The sequence below is a fragment of the Pholis gunnellus genome, assembly GCF_910591455.1.
Source record: "Pholis gunnellus genome assembly, chromosome: 16".
Lineage (NCBI taxonomy): Eukaryota > Metazoa > Chordata > Actinopteri > Perciformes > Pholidae > Pholis > Pholis gunnellus.
Window position 1 is genome coordinate 12,223,823 of NC_136543.1, and position 22,972 is coordinate 12,246,794.

Here is a 22,972-nt window from a genome sequence, read left to right on the forward strand (position 1 = left end):
AAAATGATCACCACCCGATTCTCAGCAAAATGTTGAAACTGCACTTTTGGAAAGCCTCGAGTTGCACACGAGCAGCCAGCGCAGCAGCAGTGGCAACGATGTGTGTGCTGTGGTGCGTGTGTGCGGTTGCCCACGGTGGTGTGCTGCAGTCTGCTCCCTGCCGTTGTTGAGTAAACTACACGGACATTAGCGGGTTCAGCGGGCACAACCACCGAGCCGGAGTGGATTAAAACGGCGTACGCGCGCGGAGAGCCACTCGATTAAACGACTGTGTGAGCAATTCAGAAATCTCCGCGTGCAATAGCAAGTCCGTTACACCAGTTTGCAAGCTGCGAAACAGCAACGGAAAGGCTCTTAGTAAAGTCAGTATAGTGCCGTGCATTGTGTGTGAGTGTGTGTGTGTGTGTCTGAGAGAGAGTGTGTGTGTCAGGCAGGGAGAGCTCGGCGGGAATGGCTTCATCTCCGTGCGGCAACAGTAACTTTGATTCCGGTCTGGAAATCAAAACTCGCTCGGTGGAGCAGACGCTTATTCCTCTAGTATCGCAGGTGAGTACTCTATGCACGTAAAACGCGTTTGATTTTGTTGTATCGGATCCCCCCCCCGGAGGCCTGCTTTAAAAAAAGCACTTTGGCTTCACAACACCAGTAGTGTTCGCACTCAACGAGGCTAACTTTGATTCTCGTGTTTACCTGTTTGGACACGGAGACTGCATGTTTTCACCTCGTGCTGTGTTTAAAGACTGTCCCACGTGCGGTTGAATTTACTATAGGTTATTACATTGCGCTCCCGTCACTGATGTTATCGATAGTGGACATGTATTGCAGCCTACTACTGTGTCGTTACAAGTTTTTGTTTGCACGCAGCAAAGTCGTACGAACTCAAAACTTTTAAGATGTAAGATAAGAATTAGACGAAAGACACAGGTTTTTGTTGTTGTTAGGCAGAAGTTGGCACGCTATTTCATTACATAACAGGCTACACTGTACTGTAAAAGGGGAAAGTAAAAAATGGGAGCAATTAAACCAATGATCAGCCATCCAAAAAACAATTAAATTCACTGTGATATTAATCCCTCTTTTTGTTGCTGGAGATCACCAGAGACTCTCCTGGTAGTCAGCAGACTCCACTTAGAGGAAATACTGTTGAAGAGGGTATAACCGTTTTCCCAGAAGTTGTGTGCTGTCCTGTGCCAGTCCAGTGTTGGGCTACTGTGACTCCCACTTCTCTAATTGTGCCACTTTGAGGCACGTGTTTTGTTTTTCAATAAACAGAAGTAGAAGAAAGGCCCACTTAAAGCCAACTGCACTCACTCAGCAACTCTTCTCTTGCACACTCGAAACAGTAGCCCCGGCTTTAAAGAATAGAGTTCAGGTCAATGAGTTAATTAATCATTTTTATTGTAAAGTGTTGCAAACTCCAAGGCTGTTTTGTAAAGGGTTGTTAAGCATTAATGTTGTTTTTAGGCTGTTAATTTCCAGCAGATGATTCATTTTGCAAAGCTTTAGCTTTGGAACTGTTTTCCACTGTTGTTTCCTGGGAGGTGGGTGGCATCTCCTGAATAGGGGAGTGACCACCAGTCTTATAAATGCTAATATCCTCTTCTTGTCCGTGATGGTAAAGAGCAAGAGGCCTGTAAATGTCCTGTTGTTTGCCTCACTGGTGGTTTAACGGAGTCTGGACAACACCATGATGGAAGGTCCCTGACACTGTCCTCCCCGCTGTGAACACTGAAAGCCTGCTCCCTCCCTCTCAGTGCACAGAACGATTTATGGTCATCCTGTACTGAATGAAAATGGGTTGGTTATTAAAAAAAAGGACTCCCGTGAGGGGAAGCGCTCTCTGTTTATGTGGTTCATTTTAGTTTTCACGCATTCATAAGTACACCAAAAAGAAAGTTTATGAGTTTGGTTATACATAAGGAGAAATCAAGGGTAAATTCAGGTATGGTTATAGCTGTGATGCCAATAGTAATTAGACGTTTATTTATAGTAAGCACTGATGTCATATTGTGCAAAAGCATGAAGTACATTTGCTGTACTCTGCGTTATCTTGATAATATGTATGCTGCAGCAAACCTATGGTGCACTCCTGCCCGGGGAGAAAGACCTGCTGATCTCCGGTCTGCAGTATAGAAGAATGTGCTGTATGCTGACGGCATTCAGCATGTAACAGTCCGCTGTGTTGAATAGTGGGCCTCAAGGACAATCTTTCCTAACTTTCTTTATTTCTCACTGTGAGGCCTGTCCCCATAGCAACAAAGCTCTGCAATGCTGAATGAAACAGCATCTCCAAGGACCGTTATCTCCATATGTAATGTCTTGTTGTTGTGATGTCATCTGGAGGACGGTCACTCAGCAGGTACTGACCGGTACATTAGCTTCACCTGCTGTGAGTGCTTTTCAGCCAGTGTGGTCACATGCACACAGATTACTGCATATATGCACAAAACATCTTGCTAGAGCTGGAAAGATGAATCAATCAGTCGACTGATGGATACAGCAACAATTATGATAATCATGTTTTTGCATGCAAAGCAAAGTAATCTACTAGTACTCTTTCTCTGTCTTCTGTAATATTAAAGTGAATAACTGTTGGTTCGAAACCAAAAACATTTTGCCACGACGAGTTCTGGGAGCTTGTGATGGGCATTAGTGTTGGAATTTTAAGATCAAACAATGAATTGCCTAATCGAGGAAATTATCTGTGGATTCTTTGATAATCAAAATAATCGATAGTTGCGCAACGTGTTTCATAATAACATGATTTCCCCATTTAGTCTTTTCCAGAAATAGGTGTGGTATCCTGTCTAATAGGAAATAGAAATACAACAGGAAAATGAAGGGACCGTGCAGCTATTTATTGTTTCTTGCATTTACATGGTCCTATTACTTGCTGTGGTAGGGCGGTTGAGGCACATACACAGAATCAAAATGCCAAAATAAATCTGTCTTAACTTGTGTATGTACCGGTGGTCGTCAGAAAGACTGATATTTAAGCCGGCTGTGGTACTCTGATTAGCCTTAACGTGAGTACGATAACTCAGTTAAGGGCTTTACGTGACGGTTCTGAGAATGAGGATTGCCTTATACGGGTTATAATTGAATCATTATAGTCAGTGTAAACGCACTGTGGGGGCTGGTTTGTGTGGCTTTTCTTTTAAAGCAGCTTTGTATGAACGTGTGTGTGTGTGTGTGTGTGTGTGTGCCCATGTGTTTTAGGGATCATTAGATGACTATCAAGGAGGAAATGAAAAAGCAGTGTCAGTGAGAAAAGCCAGTGTTTGATAAGGTATCATGTTGCGCACTATCTCCCTTTTTAAAATTGTATTATGTATCTCTCCTCTCCTTTCATGACGTTGATATCCTCAGGCCTCTGTTATCAGCTTCACTCCCACCAGGCTGTAATTATAGGGCTGGGAGTCTCGCGGCCTTGCACTATACGTACATACACACAAGCAGTTTTTTCTGACAGTCAGTGTGAATGTGGACTTCATTCCTAATGTTAGTGCTACACAGAGTTCTTCCAAACGATGTCTGAATGTCTCTTGAGTCCTGTTTGTGTAATGTGGCCACCTGGATGTTTTCTATCTGCATCCCCTATCAATTTGACCATCATCCACTTCATCCTTTTCAAAACAGTAGAGGCCCTTGCTTGATTTGACAGAAGCAGTCTCCTCATCTTGATTTTCACTAATGTGTTTCACCCTTTTTCTGCCACAGTCATCTCTATACCAATGTACTTTGCATGGCGAGGGGCATGGCGGGGGTAATGAATTGCTCTCGTGGTGGTTCCATAAATGTATCGTGTATCGCACAGAGAGGACGGGAAACTACATGAATGTGCCTGCTGTTGTTTGTGTGTCCTACCTGTGTGATGTGCTCTGCAGCCAGCTGGAAGGCAATTAGCGATAATCTGGCTGCTTTTTCCTTGAGATCCAATTCCTGTTTTTAAGTGGTGATTAGTGAAATAACAGCTCTGTTCCTGTTTTTTTTATAATTGAGGTGTGTTCCGAGTAAAAACACACCGGCCTGTGTCTCCTCGGTGCGGACGTGGTGGTCCTCCAGCTGACGAGGTGTAAAGGTGTTGTTTTGAGGTAAAGATGTGTGGGAACAAAAAAGGGCAAGGAAGTAATATCTGAGACTTTGATCAGGTGAACATTTAAACACTTGTGACACGCTGGCCTTGTGATTACACAGCTATGCCGGCTCCGTAATGTCTTTGGAGGGCTAAGCCAGGAGTTTCTTAAAAGATTTTCAACTTTAATTGGGCCTGGAAAAAATCTGTTCTCTGTCCAATATTGTTAGTGTCAACTTTGCCTTGCTGCCAGGGGTTCCGTGGCGCTTGCAGTGTCTGCGTCTGATGTGCTGTGAATTTCCCCACTGCGGGACTAATAAAGGATTATCTTATCTTATCTTATCTTAAAAAGGAGTGGGTAAAAAAAGCTTGTTCATTTTGCTCACAAACTGGATTGAAATGGCGTATTTATTACCCAAACAAAAGCTCAGTGGCAAGTTTTAGGATGTGATTTGCTCAGAGGATTAGCATTTTGCCGTATAAATTCCGCTTCAAATAAAACGCTGACAAAAATGCTCTTCATAAACATACACCTCACTTAAAAGCTCTGTAAGCACAACCATCAGTCACATTTTCATCTGTCTTTCTGGAAACGTGGGAAATGCACTTTTATTGAGGCACAGGGCACAATTTCCCTCATAAAGCTCCTGGTCCTGTGGAGGGGTGACATGACAAACGTCCAGGTAGTGAAGTTGTTTTATATCAGGACAGAGAGGCATTACTGGTGCCACGAGCCCTAACGGATCTGCTTCCTAGCCGTATGATGATAATGAAGACAAATGGGTCCCTGGCATGAAGGTGAAACCACCTGAGGATTACAGTGTGTCAGAAGCATGCATGCGTGTGCATACACACTCACAGAGCAAAATATGCTAGCCTCCTGGGAATGAGACAAAATAAGCCCTTATTGTGTGTGCGTGTGTGTGTGTGTGTGTGTGTGTGTGTGTGTGTGTGTGTGTGTGTGTGTGTGTGTGTGTGTGTGTGTGTGTGAAGGGTGGGGGATTCCAGTGTGGTTTGTGTGTCTTTGTATCTGGTATGTGGAATTGTTTGTTCATGGACGACAGAAACTAAATGAACTTGTGGCGTCGCCGTTTGAGGTTTCGTGTGTATGCGCCTGTATTTTTTTGTGTTCTGTGTGTTGCTGCCACCATGACCATGTCACCTTCACAACAACGCGTCTGACAACGCATTCAGCGCAAGTCATATCGTCACCACAAGGCCACAATTCCTCCTGTTTTTCCATGACCAGAGGACGATTTTAAGGAATGGCCCGTGTATACACTAACACTCATTATTTAGCCTATACAGTTATCTTGCTTCTTTGATTTAGAGACTGGCAGAGCATTTGTTTTCGTGTTTTGCTTCAGCGGATCCCCCCCCCCCCCCCCCCCCCGGTTCAAACAAAGTATGAATCACAGTGAGCCTGACTCACACTATATCGTTGTGTAAATGAGGATCTAAGGCAAGTTCTTGCTCGGTGGTAGGTAGTATATGCAGGCAATAAACAGCCCTGTGTCATCAAACTGAAATGAGATGTAATTTCAGTCAACTCCCCCCTGTTTTCTAGTAAAGTGGTTACATTAGTCAGCTGACTGTCAGTTTTTAGAATTCAGATTCTCTATTTTCATAATTACCCTCACTCCCCTAATCCTCCTACTTCTCATTTTTTTGCATCTCTCTGGCACACACACACACACACACACACACGTAAACGGCATGCGTGACCAGTCTTATCCCCTTGTACTCCCACTTTCGCTCTTCTCACTATTGCTATCAGGGGAGTCATTACTGATCGCTGTTAAGTGCCGATAAAAGGGTCTGTCTCACATGTCGATCCGTTGACCTCTTCCTCGCTAATAAACTTCCACATGAGAAAGTTGTGTATTTTTGTGTGTGTGTGTGTGCGTGTTTATGTGTGTATGTGTGTGTGTGTGTGTGTGTGTGTGTGAGTGATTGTGCGTGTGCGCCTGAAACCTCCAAATAACCCAGCCTAAAGGGATCAGTCACCTGGAGAGAACAGCGGAGTTCATTTAATGGTGAAAAAAAGCTCTCTCACCTTCTGCCATTCAAGGTATCTGAAGGATGTGGCTAATAGCGAGAACCGCTTTTAATTGTCTCAAAGAAAGCTTCTTCCTCGACAAAGACGTATCGCTGTAGCTGTTTGGTTGATAATGTATTGATTAAACATCTCTCCCACTATCAGAGAGCCTCAGTGGCCCAGTGTGCTTACGAAGCTCAGAGTTTTGTATTCTTTGTCAACTGAAAATGGAAAACACTTTCAGGGACCTGTTCTCTTTAAAGTAGGGTCCTCTGCTGGCTTTTGGTTATGCAGTTTAGTTTAATTTGTTTTAAATCATCACTCATTGAGATTTCTGCTAAAGAAATAGTCCCTGAGAAAACATTTGATAGTGAGTTCTTATAAAGACAAACCAGGACATTATGTCTTTAAATATATATTGCTATGGCATTTTTCAAATGTATTTGTATTCTGTTATCGCCATAAATCCAATTTAATGAATCTCAGCTGCCCCCTGTGCATATGATTGCTCACAATGCTCAGCCTCTATGTATCCGAAGTAAAGCGTCCTCGAAGGCCTGCAAAGGCTATTAGAGGCATTCTTATTCAGAATCAAGTGGCTTTCTGGCCCATTACCAGTGAGTATTTACAGTATATTTATTTTTATAGTTCATGATGATAAGATAGTGATGAGGCGTCTCATCTCAAAGTGTGAGCACAGCACACAGGAAGAGATCTCTGTCAGTGGGAATGTGTTGCCTAATCTAGCCTGGTGTTTTGTGTTATCCAACCTCACTGGGAGCACCCTGCGGATCGAAACAGATGCATACAAAACATGCCCAGAAGCATAGACAAGGACATACTTATTGACATTAATGACTATGTTGTTGCAAAGAGGCCATCTGTGAACAGTGCCAGTCCGTCTACAGCTGTACGCAGCTAATATTTTAATAACAGCACGTCACGGGAAAGGATGTACCTGGTATGATGTGTTAGCAAAAATACTGTTTGGTCTACTGTTCGGTCGATACAAAGATGGACATGACGTGTTACTGCACTGTGCTGCATGGACAGAGGAGACAGATGAGTGTGAAGGGACAGCCCACTTACTGTAATCTTGTTGGCATGCACCCTCCCACTCGTCTTGTCGTGTATTGCCAGAGATATCACACAGCGTATCTATATTGTCTGCTGCCTGGACAACCACAGGTAAACAGATCAGTATTTGGCAGGCAGCTGTTAGTAACCCATTGCTTTTCGGTTGGCGGTTTCTTGGCTCTATGTGGGGATAATTCCAGTCTTGAGCACAGGACATTGACGAGGCGACTCAATGCACGATGTGGGATCTGGGCCATGCTAAGGGAAGCTCTGCAAATCCTTACTGAAAAATTATTGGTAAAATGTTTGCACAAGATTGTATTAACGTGTCAACGAGTGCCTTTAAAATAGTGCCCCAATGTGACTTATTGTCTCTTTGCCAGGTGTGTTTAACTGTGGTCCCCCAGATAAAATTGAGAGCGCTATGGCAATGTGTCCATGGATGTATAGACAGATAGGCCTACAACTAACTAATTATTTCCATTTAATTAAACTGTTGATTATTTCCTTCATTAATTGGTTCGTTGTTTGGTCTATAAAATGTCAGAAAATGGTGAAAAATGTCAATCAGTTTTCTTTACGTATAACTTCTAAGCTTATTAATGGAAATTAAGTCACAATGTACATTGGCGATAATGAAGTGAATTTCAAAATATGTGTATCATGAGTCTCTGAGAAGAAAATTCTGGACTATCTTTTAGTCCCTTACTTGCCTTTCACCTCACGCAGTAACTTTGCCTCATGTCTCTGTCTCTCAGTCTCTCATGCTTGCTTTGGATGTGAGTATAAAGGTTCCTATAGAATAGAATAGTAGTCATACAACAGAAATATATGGCGTACATCCAAGCCATCATGTTTGTTCCTCTCTCCAGCAGCAACATTGCTGTACCACAGAGGAATCCTTCTGTCTGACTTGTATGTGTTAATTGCTTTCTTCAAGCGTCTTTGAACTTCTCCCCTCTCAATAATGAGTTATTTTAAAGAGATGAGGTTTGACATGACAGAACAAAGACAGTGTGAAGGACAAGGAGAACACAGAATACCAAACATTTTCCTTATCTTTTCTAATTTAGAACAGTTAGAAATGTAATATATTTAAAGTCTACTATGTGACTCCAAGCTTCTTACCTCTCTCTCTCGCTCACTCTCTCTCTTTCTAGAATTATTTCTAAACTATTTCAATGCAAATATTGACAAATGTTTGGCTAGCAGTTATCTAATAAATCTGTAAACTACATTGGCAGGTGTGTTACCTTTGACCTTGTGCAATAGTAGAGTCTATAAAACCCAGCAGAGTAATACTTTAAGTAGTCATACTGAGCACACACTGGAATCTGTCACTTTATGATGTAAGTTCAGGGTGTTGGTGTGCGGAAGCATCAGTATGTAAGATGCTGCATAGCACCTTGTTTGTATGCCTTCCGCCCGTCCTCTGTGGCTCTGCCCAATTTCCTGGTTTTGATTTCCTGTCACACACCTTATTCTCTTGCTCTTTAATTCTTTGTCTTCAGCCTTTTGCTTAGTTTCTCAACATCTCTCTACACTTTTAATCCCCCCCTTTTAATCTCGATCTCTCCAGAGAGCCCAGTGTCCCCGTATCGCCTCATTAATTATGCAGCCAAAGGAAAACCAGAGCCAGAGGCTACAAGTTGTGCACGGAAAGTTCAGCCTCACCATTTCACTTAGGATCTTTTTTTGATGTGCTGTAAACTGAGACATAGTCGTCGGCCCACCTATTCTGAGGAACGGCAACGGGAACACCATGTAACCAGTCCCTTTCTTTGACACAGAATTAAATCAAGATGCTGGTGTTCTTACCAGCTTTTGTCTGAGTGACACGTATCTTCAGGGGAAACGTTTTTTGCAGCCAGTGCAGTGATGCGAGCACAATCGTAAGCAGATATGATCCAAAACATTGTGAAAAGACTTAGTACCAAGAATAGGACAATATCATTTGAACTTGATACTGATCAGTATTACACAGTGGTAGTATGCTTTTTCTGAACAAACAGGTTTTGTTCTCAAATGCTCTGCAGGATAGAGATATTTACAGTAGCCAGACTATTGCAGGCCATTTCAAAGTTGGGTTTTCATATGGCAGCTAGGGGGGTCAATCTATATGGGTCTAACAGGCCGGCAACTGTGACGAAAATACACGACATCGTGAAGCCATCGTTTCATTAGGTGAACCAGTTCAAAAGCCAATTAAAAAACACTGGCCATAAAAAGTCCCATCAACGGCAGATTCAGCCTATTGCTGGTGTATTTGTCCTATCGTCCATTTCTAGTGGAGCTCTTCCCTGATCGATAACCTGAAAGTACCCGATACAGCATGGGGAGGGTGCTCTTATCTTGTCACTGTTTCTGGGTGACTGGAGCCGGTGGGTGAAGCTGGGGGCCAGCCAGCCGAGAAACGCAGCCTGAGTGTACTTACACACACACACGCACGCACACACGCACACACACACACACACACACACACACACACACACACACACACACACACACGCGCAGTGTCAACCCCTATTAATAAGTTAAAGTCACTCACCTTCTATAAATAATGTTCCGGATGTTCTGGACATTCATGCGTGTCCGTTATCGGATGGACCGAAAGGAGCTTTTTGAGTTGCTTGTGTTTGAATGTGAGAGTTTGTGAGTACATAGTATTTAATATGGATGTGACTTAGCATTCCTGTTTGGATTGGACTTCTGCTCGTGTATATGTAGACGTTTCTTGTAGTGGTTCAAGTACATTTTAGTTTTTAGTCTTTTGAAGACATAGGTATGTGTCATGTAGTGAAAGCATGTTCCCTAAGCCCCCCGTGAGTATGCGTGGAAGAGCTGGTGTGTCACAACACAGGCCATTATGCTGTCTGAAGTCAGGGGGGCTGCATTCCTTCACGGGGCTCATATTTCATGCTCCAACAATGTGTAATAGAGTTCAGTCTGAAATTGTGTCTATGTATTGTTTATAGTGGCATCACGGCTGTGGTCAAAAGTCCCAGTCCCAAAGGGTGAGACCTTTACGCACTCTATACTGGCTGGTATGCATGAGTTAGTGCCTTCCCCCCCCCCAAGGGCTTGAACTTGGCCTTTCGTTGTTCGCTCACCGCTTTCATCAATGAATCATCTTGCTCAGCCACTATCCTTCTGCAAGGAGGGTTTTGATGTTTGGTTTGACACACTTCATTGATTTATTAATGCAGTCATTCACATTTTTAAATCCTTCTCTTCTCAAATGTCAAAACATCCAAGACCACATTATTAGAAATGCTTTTTTTTCCCTCCTTCTGGGTGAGGATTTGTCTCGCTCTGGGGATAGTTGGCCAACTTTCTTCCACACCTGACATCTTATCGTTCCCATCTCCTTCCTTTCATCTGTGAGGAATTTTCAGAGGCTTAAAAACTGGGAGGGCAAAACATTGTGGAGATAGCTTGTGAGATTTATTTCAGGGTTTATATCAGACACTTTTGTTTTTATTTGATTTTGTGTCTCAATAGGTGAATCAGAAACAAAGCCCATTTTTCTTTTTTTTCACTTTGCAGTTTTATTAAAGAAAAACAAGCCTTATTATATGAGAAGCAAGCCAGTGCCTTTGTGTCAGGTGTATTAGGTCAGCGTCCTCCAAGCAGCCACTGCATGTCGTTCTTTTTTTTTCCCCTCCACAGAACATGCCATCGCTGTGGGAGGCTGTCACAGAGCCTGGTTAAGCCACTTTCACACACTGTTCACCGCACACCATTATTTGTCCATTACTTGTAATTACCCATCACGATGACTGATGGAATGTTTTCGAGGCTGAGTTGGCAAGCAGTTAGGATTATCCTGTTGAGGACTTTATATAATTATCCAGTCATTAAACACGTCTCAGTGTGAAGACAACCTGTGGGGGGCGACTTGCCAATGGCTCGTTTGTTGTGTTCGTGTCTGCAGGTTGTGGGAGCAGGCTGTTGTCTTCACGCTATGTTGCAGCCAAGAAAGTGACTCTGGGACAAATGTGTGTGCATCGCTTTCATTTGGAGTGTAGAAATCTCCCAAGACTGGTATTTTGTTCTCAGGATAAAACTTTGTGAGGCCTGTTTTACAAACCAAGCCAATGATGCTGATGACGAGGGCTCGAATTGTCTTGATTTTTCTGGATTAAGCTTCGTCAAAAATGTGTTGGGCGATGATGGATGTGGAGATCGTTCTCTGACAGGATGCATCAATTTAGAGTTCCGCCTATTTGGGTTTTATACAGGTACTCATCAATCTTAACTGGAGATCCTTACTGAGACAATTGAGGAGCAGAATGAAAAATACAATAGAGCCTCATCAGGAGCTGGAGTTTGCCCTTTTCAAGTGCTTTCTTATCGAGTTTCAACAGCAAAGAAATCATGGAGGGGGATATTTAAATTTTGACGTCAGATGGCAAGAACAAAGTAGCAACAGTGCTCTGGGCCACATTGTATCTTTGTCAGGGTCCAGAGGTTTCAAAGAGAAAGATTTATTACAGCGTATGTACATTTTTTCCTTGTTTCGTTTGAAGGTGAGACTGATCTAAATTATTCAACTCGTAGGAGAAAATTATTTCCATGGTTGCTTTTTGAGGAGCTTTTCTGTTTTTTGACATAATCCAGAATACAATGCACATTGGCTTTGTGTGTCGTTGATTGTATGTTGTTATTCATTCATTGCAAATGTTGGTCTGTTGTTGCACACCAACAACAACGTCAGATTGGAGACCTCACATAGGGATGTAATATGTGATGTTTCAGTGATTTTTCTGCTCTGTTTTGCTCCCTTTGTTATATTTCCTTTACAAATTAAGCAACTGCCATATATCCTTGTAAAAGATGTATTCACAGGCAAAAGTATGAATTAGACGTCTTTTTGAAATAACCTGGTCTTCTATGGAACAAAGAGCCCAGTGTAGCCTGGAGAAAATTGTAACTGCATACGCTGTACATTTCCAAATGGGTGGGATCTCATCTGAATTGCCCCGCTGCCTGGGTCAGAGATGCCTTTGATATTACGTCTTGGATGTTTTGTGAAAACTTGCTCAGATCAAAGATGTCTGTGCTGTCAGGCTGGCGGTCTTGGTTTCAGCGTGTTAACAGTTAGATCCAAGTAAAAACAGTGAGATCCAAGTGAAAAATTCATTGTGTTGTCAGGATCTCACGTTGTTTCTGTCTGTTTTAGGTTTATTACATCACTCTCTGCGACGCTGTTACTCTCCCTTAGACTATGATTTTGCTTGCTAATTATTTTCAACGGTTGTTTTTTAAAAGGCATTATGCAGTAAACATCTTTTTGAAATAGTCAAGAACATTCACTGCCTCTGAACTAGTTGTTACACCTTTAAAGTGAGATGTTATCAGTGGTATTCAGACGCCCACCATACCAGGAGCATCCCTTTTATCACCACTCACACACTGGGAGGGCAAGGCTGAGCCCATCTCCAGCATATAGGCTGGGGCTACTCCTATGAAACGCCTAAAGAAACTTGTTCCATTTCTTGATTTACTATTTATTTGACAACAGCACCTCTCTTGTATTGTGTTTGGCTGAAAACAAGTACAGAAAAAATCCATGTTAACAACAGAATCTTGGTAGAATTAGAGATTTTGAGCGCTATACGATTATGTACAAAAGGAACCTAATAAACAATCAGGTATTGCATTTCAACTCACTAAAAGCCTTTGATTGTGAGATAAAACAATTCTCTTCTCACACTTTAGTGGCAAAAACGTTACTGCATCATGTAAGAAAGAAAGATTTCCCTCATTTTCTGTAGAGCCATAACAAGATAATGTCACATATTTATATTTGGACCATTCACAATGAGATTAAATCAGTTCTTCATAAGAGGCAGTTTTGACATTTTGGTAAAAATGCTGATTTGCTTTCTTCCCGAGAGTAAGATGAGTTGATGCCACTTTTATGTCTGTACAGTAAATATGAATCTACAGCCGGGAGCCGGTTAGCTTAGCTCAGCATAAAGACTGTGAACAAAGGGGAATAGTTAGCCTGGCTCCTTCCTAAGGAGAAACAATCCGCCCACACTAGCTACTTAACATGCTCTCGTGTTTGTTTAATCCGTACAAATTCTTAAAGCAAGAATGGTCAGATACATAACTATTTTTCCCGAAACTATAACTTTTAAATAGCTTATTAAAGGTAGTTGACGCTGTGTTTTCAGACAGGGAATTCAACTGTAACCGCTAATGGCTTCATGTGCACAGCAGTGGAGAAACTGCAAGTGAGTTGTTTTTGTTGTTGATAAGATGCTGCTTGTCAATCATGCTCATATAGTGCCTCTTGGTGCGCTGTTTAATTCAATATTGTTATTAAATTAGTCGTAATCAGATTTTTCTCATTCACTATTCGCCCAACAGAAGCTGTAGAGGGTTTTAAAGAGAAACGAGGTCGGTGCACCACAACAGTAGTTTGAGTCATGGTCTGGCGCTCTGCAAACAGAGGAGATCGATTCCCTCTGCTCCCCTTTCCCATCTTAGTTAACCTTGGATCGTGGTTAACAGAGCAAAAACCGATCGTCAGCCGTGTTGTGTTTGTCTACCCCCCCCCGGCAAGGGCCGCTGGATCAGAGGTCACACTGACTCATCTCGTCAAATCCTGAGTGTCACTCTTGACTGAAAGAGAGCAATTTCTTAAAAAGTTCTTTGATACAGTAGAGTGAGCTGGTAAAAACTCATTTTGCTTTGTAGCTCTTCTCGGGCGTGCCTTCTGTTTTTCTCCGTCTTAACTGTCCACCATCTTCCCTTATTTACTGTATGCCCTCTGCCATTTACCCGTCTATCTCTCCATCACAGCTGTCCGTCTGCTTTTCTCCCAGGTTTATCATTCTCTCTTATCAGCTGCTGCTGGTTCCTCTAGGCTTCCTGCACCTCGTATCAGCCGGACTCATTACACTGTAGCAATGCTCTGCTTTCAAGAGAGATTATGCGTTACTGTCAGTGCACTAACAAACCAGGTCAGGGGGGGGTCCCATAATACAAACGCTCAAATACCAAGTACAGCTTTCATCCACATGGGAACCAAGCATTTGAATACAAGTGTATTATGGGAACTGCTGATAAAGGATGACTGCTTTTAGTAAAGACTGATTTGCTTTTGCTTGTCACAATTTGTCAAAACGGTAAACTACAACTAGCTCAGGTCAGAGTGACTCCTTGGGAGCTCTCCGTTCAGCGCCCTCAGTGGGCCCACTTAGGACTTGATAGATTTCTCATTATTTTTAGACAGCCATGATGAAGCACACAGGTAGCACACAGCCTGTTCTGCTTTTCTTTTAGATTCTGACTTCCTGAGTGGAAACACTACCCCGCTATGGCGCATGAATGGTAAGCCAGTCTACTGCCTGCCAAGCCCTGGAGATGAATACTTCTCTTCATGTGAAACAATAACAAATATGTAATCTGGAAGCCCCGGGCCATTTTTCCATCCCTCCATTTGGAACTCCGTCTCTGAGAGGTTTCAGGGAGGCTACGAACGCTTGAACTGTGGCAGAGCACCAAGGAATCGATGCCAAACCGTAATACCAGGCAATAAGTGCGATTATATTTGTCATTTAGTTGACAGTGAATGGTTCCTGGGAAAGTATGAGCTGAGTTTATTGGGTTTGTCTACAGTGTGCCAACCTTACAATCTATTCTGCTGTCTCGTCTTGGCTTTTGTGCATTCACGTGGGCAGGTTGAGCCGATCGACTGTCAAGATTGTTGTAGTATAAAGCCAACTGCACTTTACAATCACAGCAGTTGCAGAGGAAGCAACTGAAGGCAGAACAGATTCCAAATATGTGTAAGAAACACACCCAACATTAGAGTTGCTGTTGCATTTTAGGTTTATATTCCATTCAAAGAAATGTACTTTTTACATTGTTTCAGGTGCAAGTCTTAATTGTCAGCACAAAATATAATTTGGATTTATATACTCATTGTTAAATTGGTTTATGTGCTTCGTTCAGTAAAACATATCTGGGTTTTCCATTATATTCATGGGGCTAATTGGTGAGTCAGCTAATTTGTCCAAGCTTGAGTTCCTTACACACAAAAAGATGATGATGCACACACTGCAGCAGCACTTGCTGTTGTAACGTGGTGCGACAAAAGCTGGAACAGGAGAGAAAGAGTATAGTGTTTGACACTTTGCCGCGCTGTGAGTCATATGAAGAGCCCGGAGCAAACATTTCAGTTGACTACTCGGGTTAGATGTCAACTCAGCTTTAATAGGAAAGTCACAGTCACCTGCAGAGATTTAACTGCAAAGAGAACAAAACAGAGAACAATTTAGCGAATCACAATATGGCCGTGACTATGAAAATGCACAGTGAAAGCAGCTGAAATCTCAGTTCTGCACGACAATAGTGATTAAGAATAATAACAGTGTCGTTGCAAGAAATGGGTTCAGAACGTAAACGCTATTTGAGCGTTGAGTAGAAGTGTGAAAACGTTGAGTAGTTGAAAACTAACCAAATATTGAAAGTAGTCACCGAAAGCCTTGCTAAATTCTTCTTCAGTCCTTTTTTACTTCTTCTTAAATCAGACATTTTCTCATAACCATGCTTACATTCCTCAAGCCAAGGTACTCGGAAAATCTTGTTTGGGTACCGTGTTGACACGATTATCATAAATATATACCCAACCCGAGTCATGACCGCAATAGAAAAGAAATAATATTTAACATGCAGCGCTCAGTCAGTTTCTAAAGTAAATGGTTAGGGCACAGAGAAGTCACAGTTTGGAAAGCTTGGTGCATGTGGGTCTCAAGGCCCAGGTGAGCCACCGCCTCGGGTTGCTCTGTATCTGATGCTGACCCCCTCAGTATTCCCAGGGACGTCGGAGAAGAGGCAGGTGAACAGTTGAGACAGCCAGAGGGAGTTTGACCCGGCAGTCACGTTGTGTTCAGGGCACATCTCTCCTCTCCTTGGCTGACCCCCCCCCTCCCTGACTTTCCCTTTGTCTGTCTCTGTCTCTCTCTAACTCCCTCCCAGAATTACGTGAGCAAGAAGGAATGAAAAGAGGTATTGTGCTCTGCTGAATGTAAGCTGTGTGTGCGTGTGTGTGTGTTTCAGTGGCTGTCTCTACTCCAGCGCCATGCGATGCAGCTACTGTATGCACAGCCTTGGCATACAACACAGCGGTCAGAGGAGCAAGGAACCAGCGTCATATGTACTATCTTTTTAATAATGTCAGGGTCAAATCTCACATGCAGAACCAAAATACCGTCTGTGTCCACGGACATACCTGTACTAGTTAGACAGCAATGCCTATTAGTGGCCTCTTTCTGTGCAGCACTCAAGAGGTGCGAATTCACAGTGGGAATGAAGACATATTTCATCATGCTCTTAGCATGAGCCCTTTGAAAAAGAAGTAGGAATTCTTTGCCACAGTGAGGAAGAGAACACATCAATGTTTGTGTTTTCACAGCTTGTCATGCAAGGCTTGTTTTTTTAGTCCGGATATGTGAACAGCATGCTCTGGCACTAGGGGTAAATACTCTTCTAGTACTGACAGAAATAGGCCTGCAGCACAAAGTAACAGAAACCACAAAGTACCAAAAGTTGACACTGAATGTCTTGGTCAGATAGACTACTAAAAAGTATGGTGTTATCGGTGTCAGTATAAAACGATTCAAACACTAACCGGCCATAACTGGCCAGTAATCGTTCGTGTTGGTATTTCCGACTGTAAATTCCTTTCAGCTCTTAAATAAACGGCCTCCACTGCATCCACCACAGACCCACTGTGTGTCATTCAGACTCACTTAAGAGACATGATACTCCATTATTGGTCATTATCCATCTTGAGTAGTTGGTTACACACACTGGCACGTAGCTAGTTATTATTCGTGAGTGATAACCTTTGTCTCTGATGTTTGCTGTGGATCCAGCCTGCCTGTCCTCATATCTAAATGTCAGCACTGATTGCTGAGCCAAGCGGGGCCCTTCCATCATGCAACCCCAATGGGATCCAATCTGATGAAGATATGAACTCATTCAACTGCTATCCTTCATGGCGTTTACAACGTCTTTATTGTCCGTCAGAGCTGCAACGATGAGTCGATAGACAGAAAAATAATCACCAAGCTGTTGTCAGCCTCTCAAATATGGAACATTGTCTGCTTTTCTCTGTTTTATATTATATTAAACTGACAATACAAGACATTTAAAGACATCGACTTGGACTTTGAGAAACTGGGATGGACTGTTTTCTGACATTTTATCGACCTATCGATTAATCGAGAAAATAATCAGCATGATTAATCAATAATCAAAATATTCTTATACGTCTGCCCTTTTTTCTCTGTCTGCAAGCCATCAGTGTCGCGTGCTTGTCCGTCTCGATGGCTGCATGTCTGCTGGCATACACGAGCGAGTGGGCTAAGGTTCACGTCATGTGCTCGTCTTCTGATCTGTGACCTTTTGTCACATGTCACCCGCTTTCTCCCCCACCATGTTTACCGAGTCTATCCACGGCCCAGACTTTAGTCAAACAAAGTGAAAACTGGCTCAGCACATTATATGATTGCCAGCTGTGAGCAACTTGGAACAAAAAAAAACATGACAATGAAAAGGAAACAAAAGCCAACAAATACAGCTCACTCTCAATAACAATAAGTCACCCATTCCACTTAACAACTGTTACTGCTAACATACGCTTCGGGAGAGTTCTTAACCAAGGGTTAGTACTATCATCATTATTTTAATGCTTTGTTTAAAATGAGCCACGGCATCAAAAAACTAATTATGACTAACAAGCAAAATTCCTACACTAGCAGTTTGAAATGTCAAAAATATAATAATTAAATGAATCAATATTATAATTTATTGAGTCCATATCATTCTACATTTTTAAAGCAACCCTGTTTTTCCCCCCTCTTGGGATCAGCAGAAACAAGCTGTAAAAGCAGATTATCTTTTTTTAAATTCCTACATCTCCAAGTTGTGAACACACGTTTGCCTCTTTACACGTTGCAACATGAGCATTCGTTTGGAGTCGTGTGTTTCTGGGCCACCTGCGGGAATGGAAGTCCAATATTGATAATATCATTATCAAACTAACACCGTGATGGTTGCGATGAAGAAGAGGAATCAATAGAAAAGCAGTGTTCTCTTGCAGCTGCAGTTGAAGTTCAATATTAACCTAATAATGAAGATCATACTCTCTCAAAGAGACATAAGTAATAAAGATGCTGGCCCTTTGGGCATAAACACAGAGGAATACTAATCTGGTTGTGTGTTATACTACATGGCTGACAGCGTGCCCCTCTGTTGGCTTCTGTAGTCCTCCCACATCCATCACCTCCCAGCATGCTGTGCCCTTCTCTCCCCCCTCTGCCTCTCTCTTAGGCAATCAGCTGGTATTATCCCCGTCATCTTGTGGTTGTATAGGCGCACATTGATTTGACTATCTTTTCTGTGGAATTATCTCTCTTGCTCGGTAAAACCACCTGCGTTCAATCATCCTAAAAGGCTACCGCCGCTACTGCCAACTCACTGCCACTGTCTCTTTCTTTATCTCCGGAAAGGCAGCTAGAAAGGTGTGTCTTTTGTGTGAATGAAGAAGAGAGAGGAAGCGAGCTTCACTAGTAGGAGGTCAGGAGGGTATCACTGGTTCAGGGAAGCCTAAATAAAGCTCCAGAATCAGACGGATCTGAGTTCAGCTTGTTTCAGGAACAGGTTCACTACTGTCGGTTGATAAAACATTTATTTTTCACTTTCTATCCCTTCTGTCTCTCCACCTTCTCTCCCCCACACACACACTCACATTAGATATGTTAACATGTTTACTGTTTATAAATGTGCATTCCAGATAGCTTTACTTCTTCAAGTAAGAAAATAACCACATATTAAATCGCAGCAAAATCATATTCAATCGAAAGCCTCGGGTTTGTTTTGTTCTGGTGTTAATGCCTACAGGTTTTTAGAAACTGTGTAAAGGTTAAATCAATTCTGTAACTTCTCTGGGTGGCCCCTTAAACAGACTTGCTGTGTGTGTGTGTGTGTGTGTTTGATGGCGTATTAAATGAAAAAAAGCTCTGTATATGCAATCTAATTCCTAAAGAATGCACGACTAGAAAAGACTACATGTGGTTCAGCTCAGCTTTAATGCTAAGGTGTGCTGCTGCTTTGTGTTTCTAATTTAACAAGGGAAACCAGAAAGCTTGCCTGCTGACTCTGTGACTCTTCGCAGCTTACTTTTGCGACATGAGGGCATGACTCATATGTGCAAAATACGGGTGTAAATTGGCCACTAGCCCAGTATGTTTTACTATGTTTTTGTTCAGTAATGACCAAATGGTGCACCGGTGTCCAGAAAACTGGCCTTATTAGTTTGGACCAATGTGCTGTTTCCTGTGTGCATTGCACACTTGAAATTAGGGCCCTAGAAATGAACTAAATTCATGGGGGTAATAAAAGGGCATATGTTTTCCGCCTAAAATGTTTTGCAGTGTATGAATTGGATGGTGCAGCCGCTCTACTATTTCTGCTCTTCACTGCACCTGTTTTTTTTACAGTATACCCCAAAGGATGGAGCTTAAACATCACAAGCTGCTACTGTGTTGCGCTTTAACAGTGGGATTCACAGTTGAGTGCGAAACCCAAAGTCCAAAAGTAAAAAGTCCTAAAAAGTCCTCCTTGACTTTGAAATTAGGGACGTGCTACCTTTTCACTCTTGTTTTGGGAACGTGCTACTGTAGTGTATCACACTGTACTGTACTGCAGCAGCCAGGCTCTAGAGACAGACTTGAATCAGTTACAATACTGCACACAGAGGACTAGAGGAGAGATGGATGAAGTTGTGGAGGGAGACTGCTGAAGTCACAGGGAAGGGAGTTATTGAAACAGAGAAGAATGGTGTTAGAGGAAGGAAGAAGTCCAGGGAAAGTGGGATGCAGATGTGACACGTCCTACGCTTTATTCTTCCCGCTCCCTTCACATCTCCCCATCGATCTGTATCCACTCTCCTCCAAGCTACCTTGTCTTTCTTTTCATCTCCTCGTATTGCATCTCCAGTCTGGCTGTGGACCAGCGCAGCATCGAACTCCCATCTGCTTGCGGCCAATTTGGAAAGAATTTCCCATTAAAGTGCATGTTCTGTGGGACTTTCATCCCTTTCCTCTTATGTTTCTCTCTCTTTTGCCGTCTTAGTGAACAGCCAGCCACGTCTCTCCTTACATCAATAAAAACGGCTTCATCAAGAGCAGATTTTGTGGAAGACAAAAGCACAATGTTTGGAAACCTTCAGGAGAAATCCACATGGAATAGGCAAACATTGTCCTCGTCTCTTTAGGTGCAGCTCTCCCTGCAACAATGATCCCTTTGTACTGTAATGGGCCAAAATAAGACCTGGAAGTATTCCTTTTCCTGTTTACTTTAACAAAGTGATCCATTTGCTGTAGAGTGTGTGTAATGAGAGCGACAATGTGAGGTGTACAGAAACAGGAGGTTACCAAAGTTACCCAAATGGAAATTCTTTTTAACATTAACAAGGACAAACAGGAAACATCACTCAGACAAGATGATGCAGGCGTAATATCCCTCTTTTGTTGTCTTCTCCTCTTCACACCAGATACTGTCCAATTATTTCCTTCCCATAAACATCACGGTTATTCAAGCACACATACTGTATATACATGAAGTAAAGTAAACACTCACGCACACACCCACGCACGCTTAAGTAGACAAAAATAAAAAAGAATTCTGCTGTCACGATAGAAGGATGGATAATGTTTCTTCTTTGATTCACACCGTCACATCCACACATGTGGGAATTCTGTTATTGCTTGACTGCTTATGGCTGTCAAGTTTCTTTGCTAGGATTCTTTACGTTCAATCTTTTTGCTCGAGAAAAAAAGTTATTTTAGAGTTGTTGCTCTCCTCGGCAGGCTAAGTAAAGCTTAAAGGAATCAGAGATGTAATTCGGACAAATAAGCAGGTCTTATATAACAGTTGCCAAGCGCGGAATTATTGTGATGAATGGCTACAATGTGTGTTAAGGATGAGCTTGCTCACACTCACTTTTAATCTTACCGCCTTTGTGAAGGATTTTTTGCAGTTATTAAATGACAAGAATGACGCATCATTGCCACTGGGAAAGAGGCTTTTAATTGATCTGTTTTTAGCAAACTGGATTTTTCTTCCACAAGCACATCCATTTATCTACAGATTCATACAATTATCCAAGAATCAGTACAGAAAAAAAAACAGAGAAAGAATGACTCAACAGCAAACTTTCTCCCAAAAAGAAAAGCCATTCAATGAAACTCAGTAGCAATGGGAGGCCTCCACAAATGTTTCCAGCTTTTGTTACCCTCTGATTTATAGTCGGTCACTGTGTCCTTGAGGTGTTAATTTAGATTTCCCGCTGGCCAATGGGTGGGCTCTGTTGGGGTATTGTGTTGCTCAGAGTAAGCAGTTGATCTCGCTTTTATGGCCTTGTAATTGTCCTCCTAATTATGGACAACAAAGAGATGTGAGGTGGATGGTTGGGAATGGCTGGTTGTGTGCCAGAGGAGTAAGTAATAAGAAGGGGATGAACAGCCTCTGCTGTGTTAATGGCAGAGTCAAAGAGAGACACTTTATAAGAGATTGCAGAACTATGTGTGTGTAGCAGCAGCGGGAACGCTTTTCATTTATGTCCGGAGATATTTCATTTCCCCCAAATCAGGGACGTCGGGGAGTTTGTTTGATAAATTCTTCAAGTGGACCATTTGTCATAAATATACCAGAATATACATCCCAAGTTGAGCCCCACATTTATGATATTAGACAGTAGATAAAGCCCTTTCTCTTTATAGCAAACCACTGTGTAGCTATGCCCATACAGCAATGGAGAGACAACCAGCTAGCCCTGTCAATAAACACATCCGCTGGAGGTCTGAATTTGCATCTACAGCAACATTTGAGCTTATGTCACAGATTTCCTATTGTGTAAATCCTCAGTGGGGGTTTGGATGCTTCTTGGTTGGGTAGTGCTCATTGGCATTCGAACACTGCTGGAGTGCAGCAGAGCACAGCAGCATGGCATAGCGAGGGAGAATGTGAAACCGAGAGATGACGAACGAACTGAGAGCAGCTTCAATGATTGAGCGGGTGTCTATAAGGAGTGACGCTGCGTATCTGGTCCATAGATTAGCATAATCTGAAGCAATGAATGTCTGGTCATTATGTATTCTTGTTTACTATATATCCAAAAATGTCACTTGATACCAAGCACTAATAGTAAATCCTTTTTTTGTTTTACTTAAAAATGAGTCTTCACTATTTTGTAAGTCTTTCACTCACAAATCTCTTTCTCTGCAAAATGAAACTGAGTTCAAGTTCCTTTTGATACACACAAACACAATGGCCTCTCTGCTGCGATGGCACTGTATCAATATTATGTTCTCTCCACCCTGCTCTGTTCCTGTTTGCACAGCCCAGTAAATGTACCCACCTAGTAATCTCCAATGGAGGAAATTCCAGTCTGTGGTTTTCCTCTGCTCCGTCCCTGTCTCTCTCTTTGTAATTCACACGGACTTTTTCACACTTGTTTGTCTTTCACAGACACAAAGTGTCAAACGAACTTCACCCTCCGCTCATCTGCTGCAGTGTAGCGGAAGATGCTTTGCACGGGAAGATCTGCAATCAGGCTTTCTCTTACTGTCCCTCACTCTGGGAGTGCTGCTGTTTGTGTACCGACACACATGCACACGCTTAAGTTCCTCTCTCATGCTCTGACCCCCTGAAACACGGGTTTCTGGATCAGTGCCAGCTTGAGTGTTCATGAGAGCTCC

General features: G+C 42.5%; 1 protein-coding gene across 1 annotated transcript in view; it reads left to right on the plus strand.

The window, feature by feature from the left end:
• The first annotated feature begins 231 nt into the window (after positions 1-231).
• ctnnal1 (catenin (cadherin-associated protein), alpha-like 1) overlaps positions 232-22,972 on the plus strand; it is a 44,410-nt gene continuing 21,669 nt past the window's right edge. The window contains exon 1 of the mRNA XM_079175451.1: positions 232-546. Coding sequence (XP_079031577.1) covers positions 451-546 — 96 coding nt within the window. The 5' untranslated portion in view covers positions 232-450. The remainder of the gene's footprint in view (positions 547-22,972) is intronic.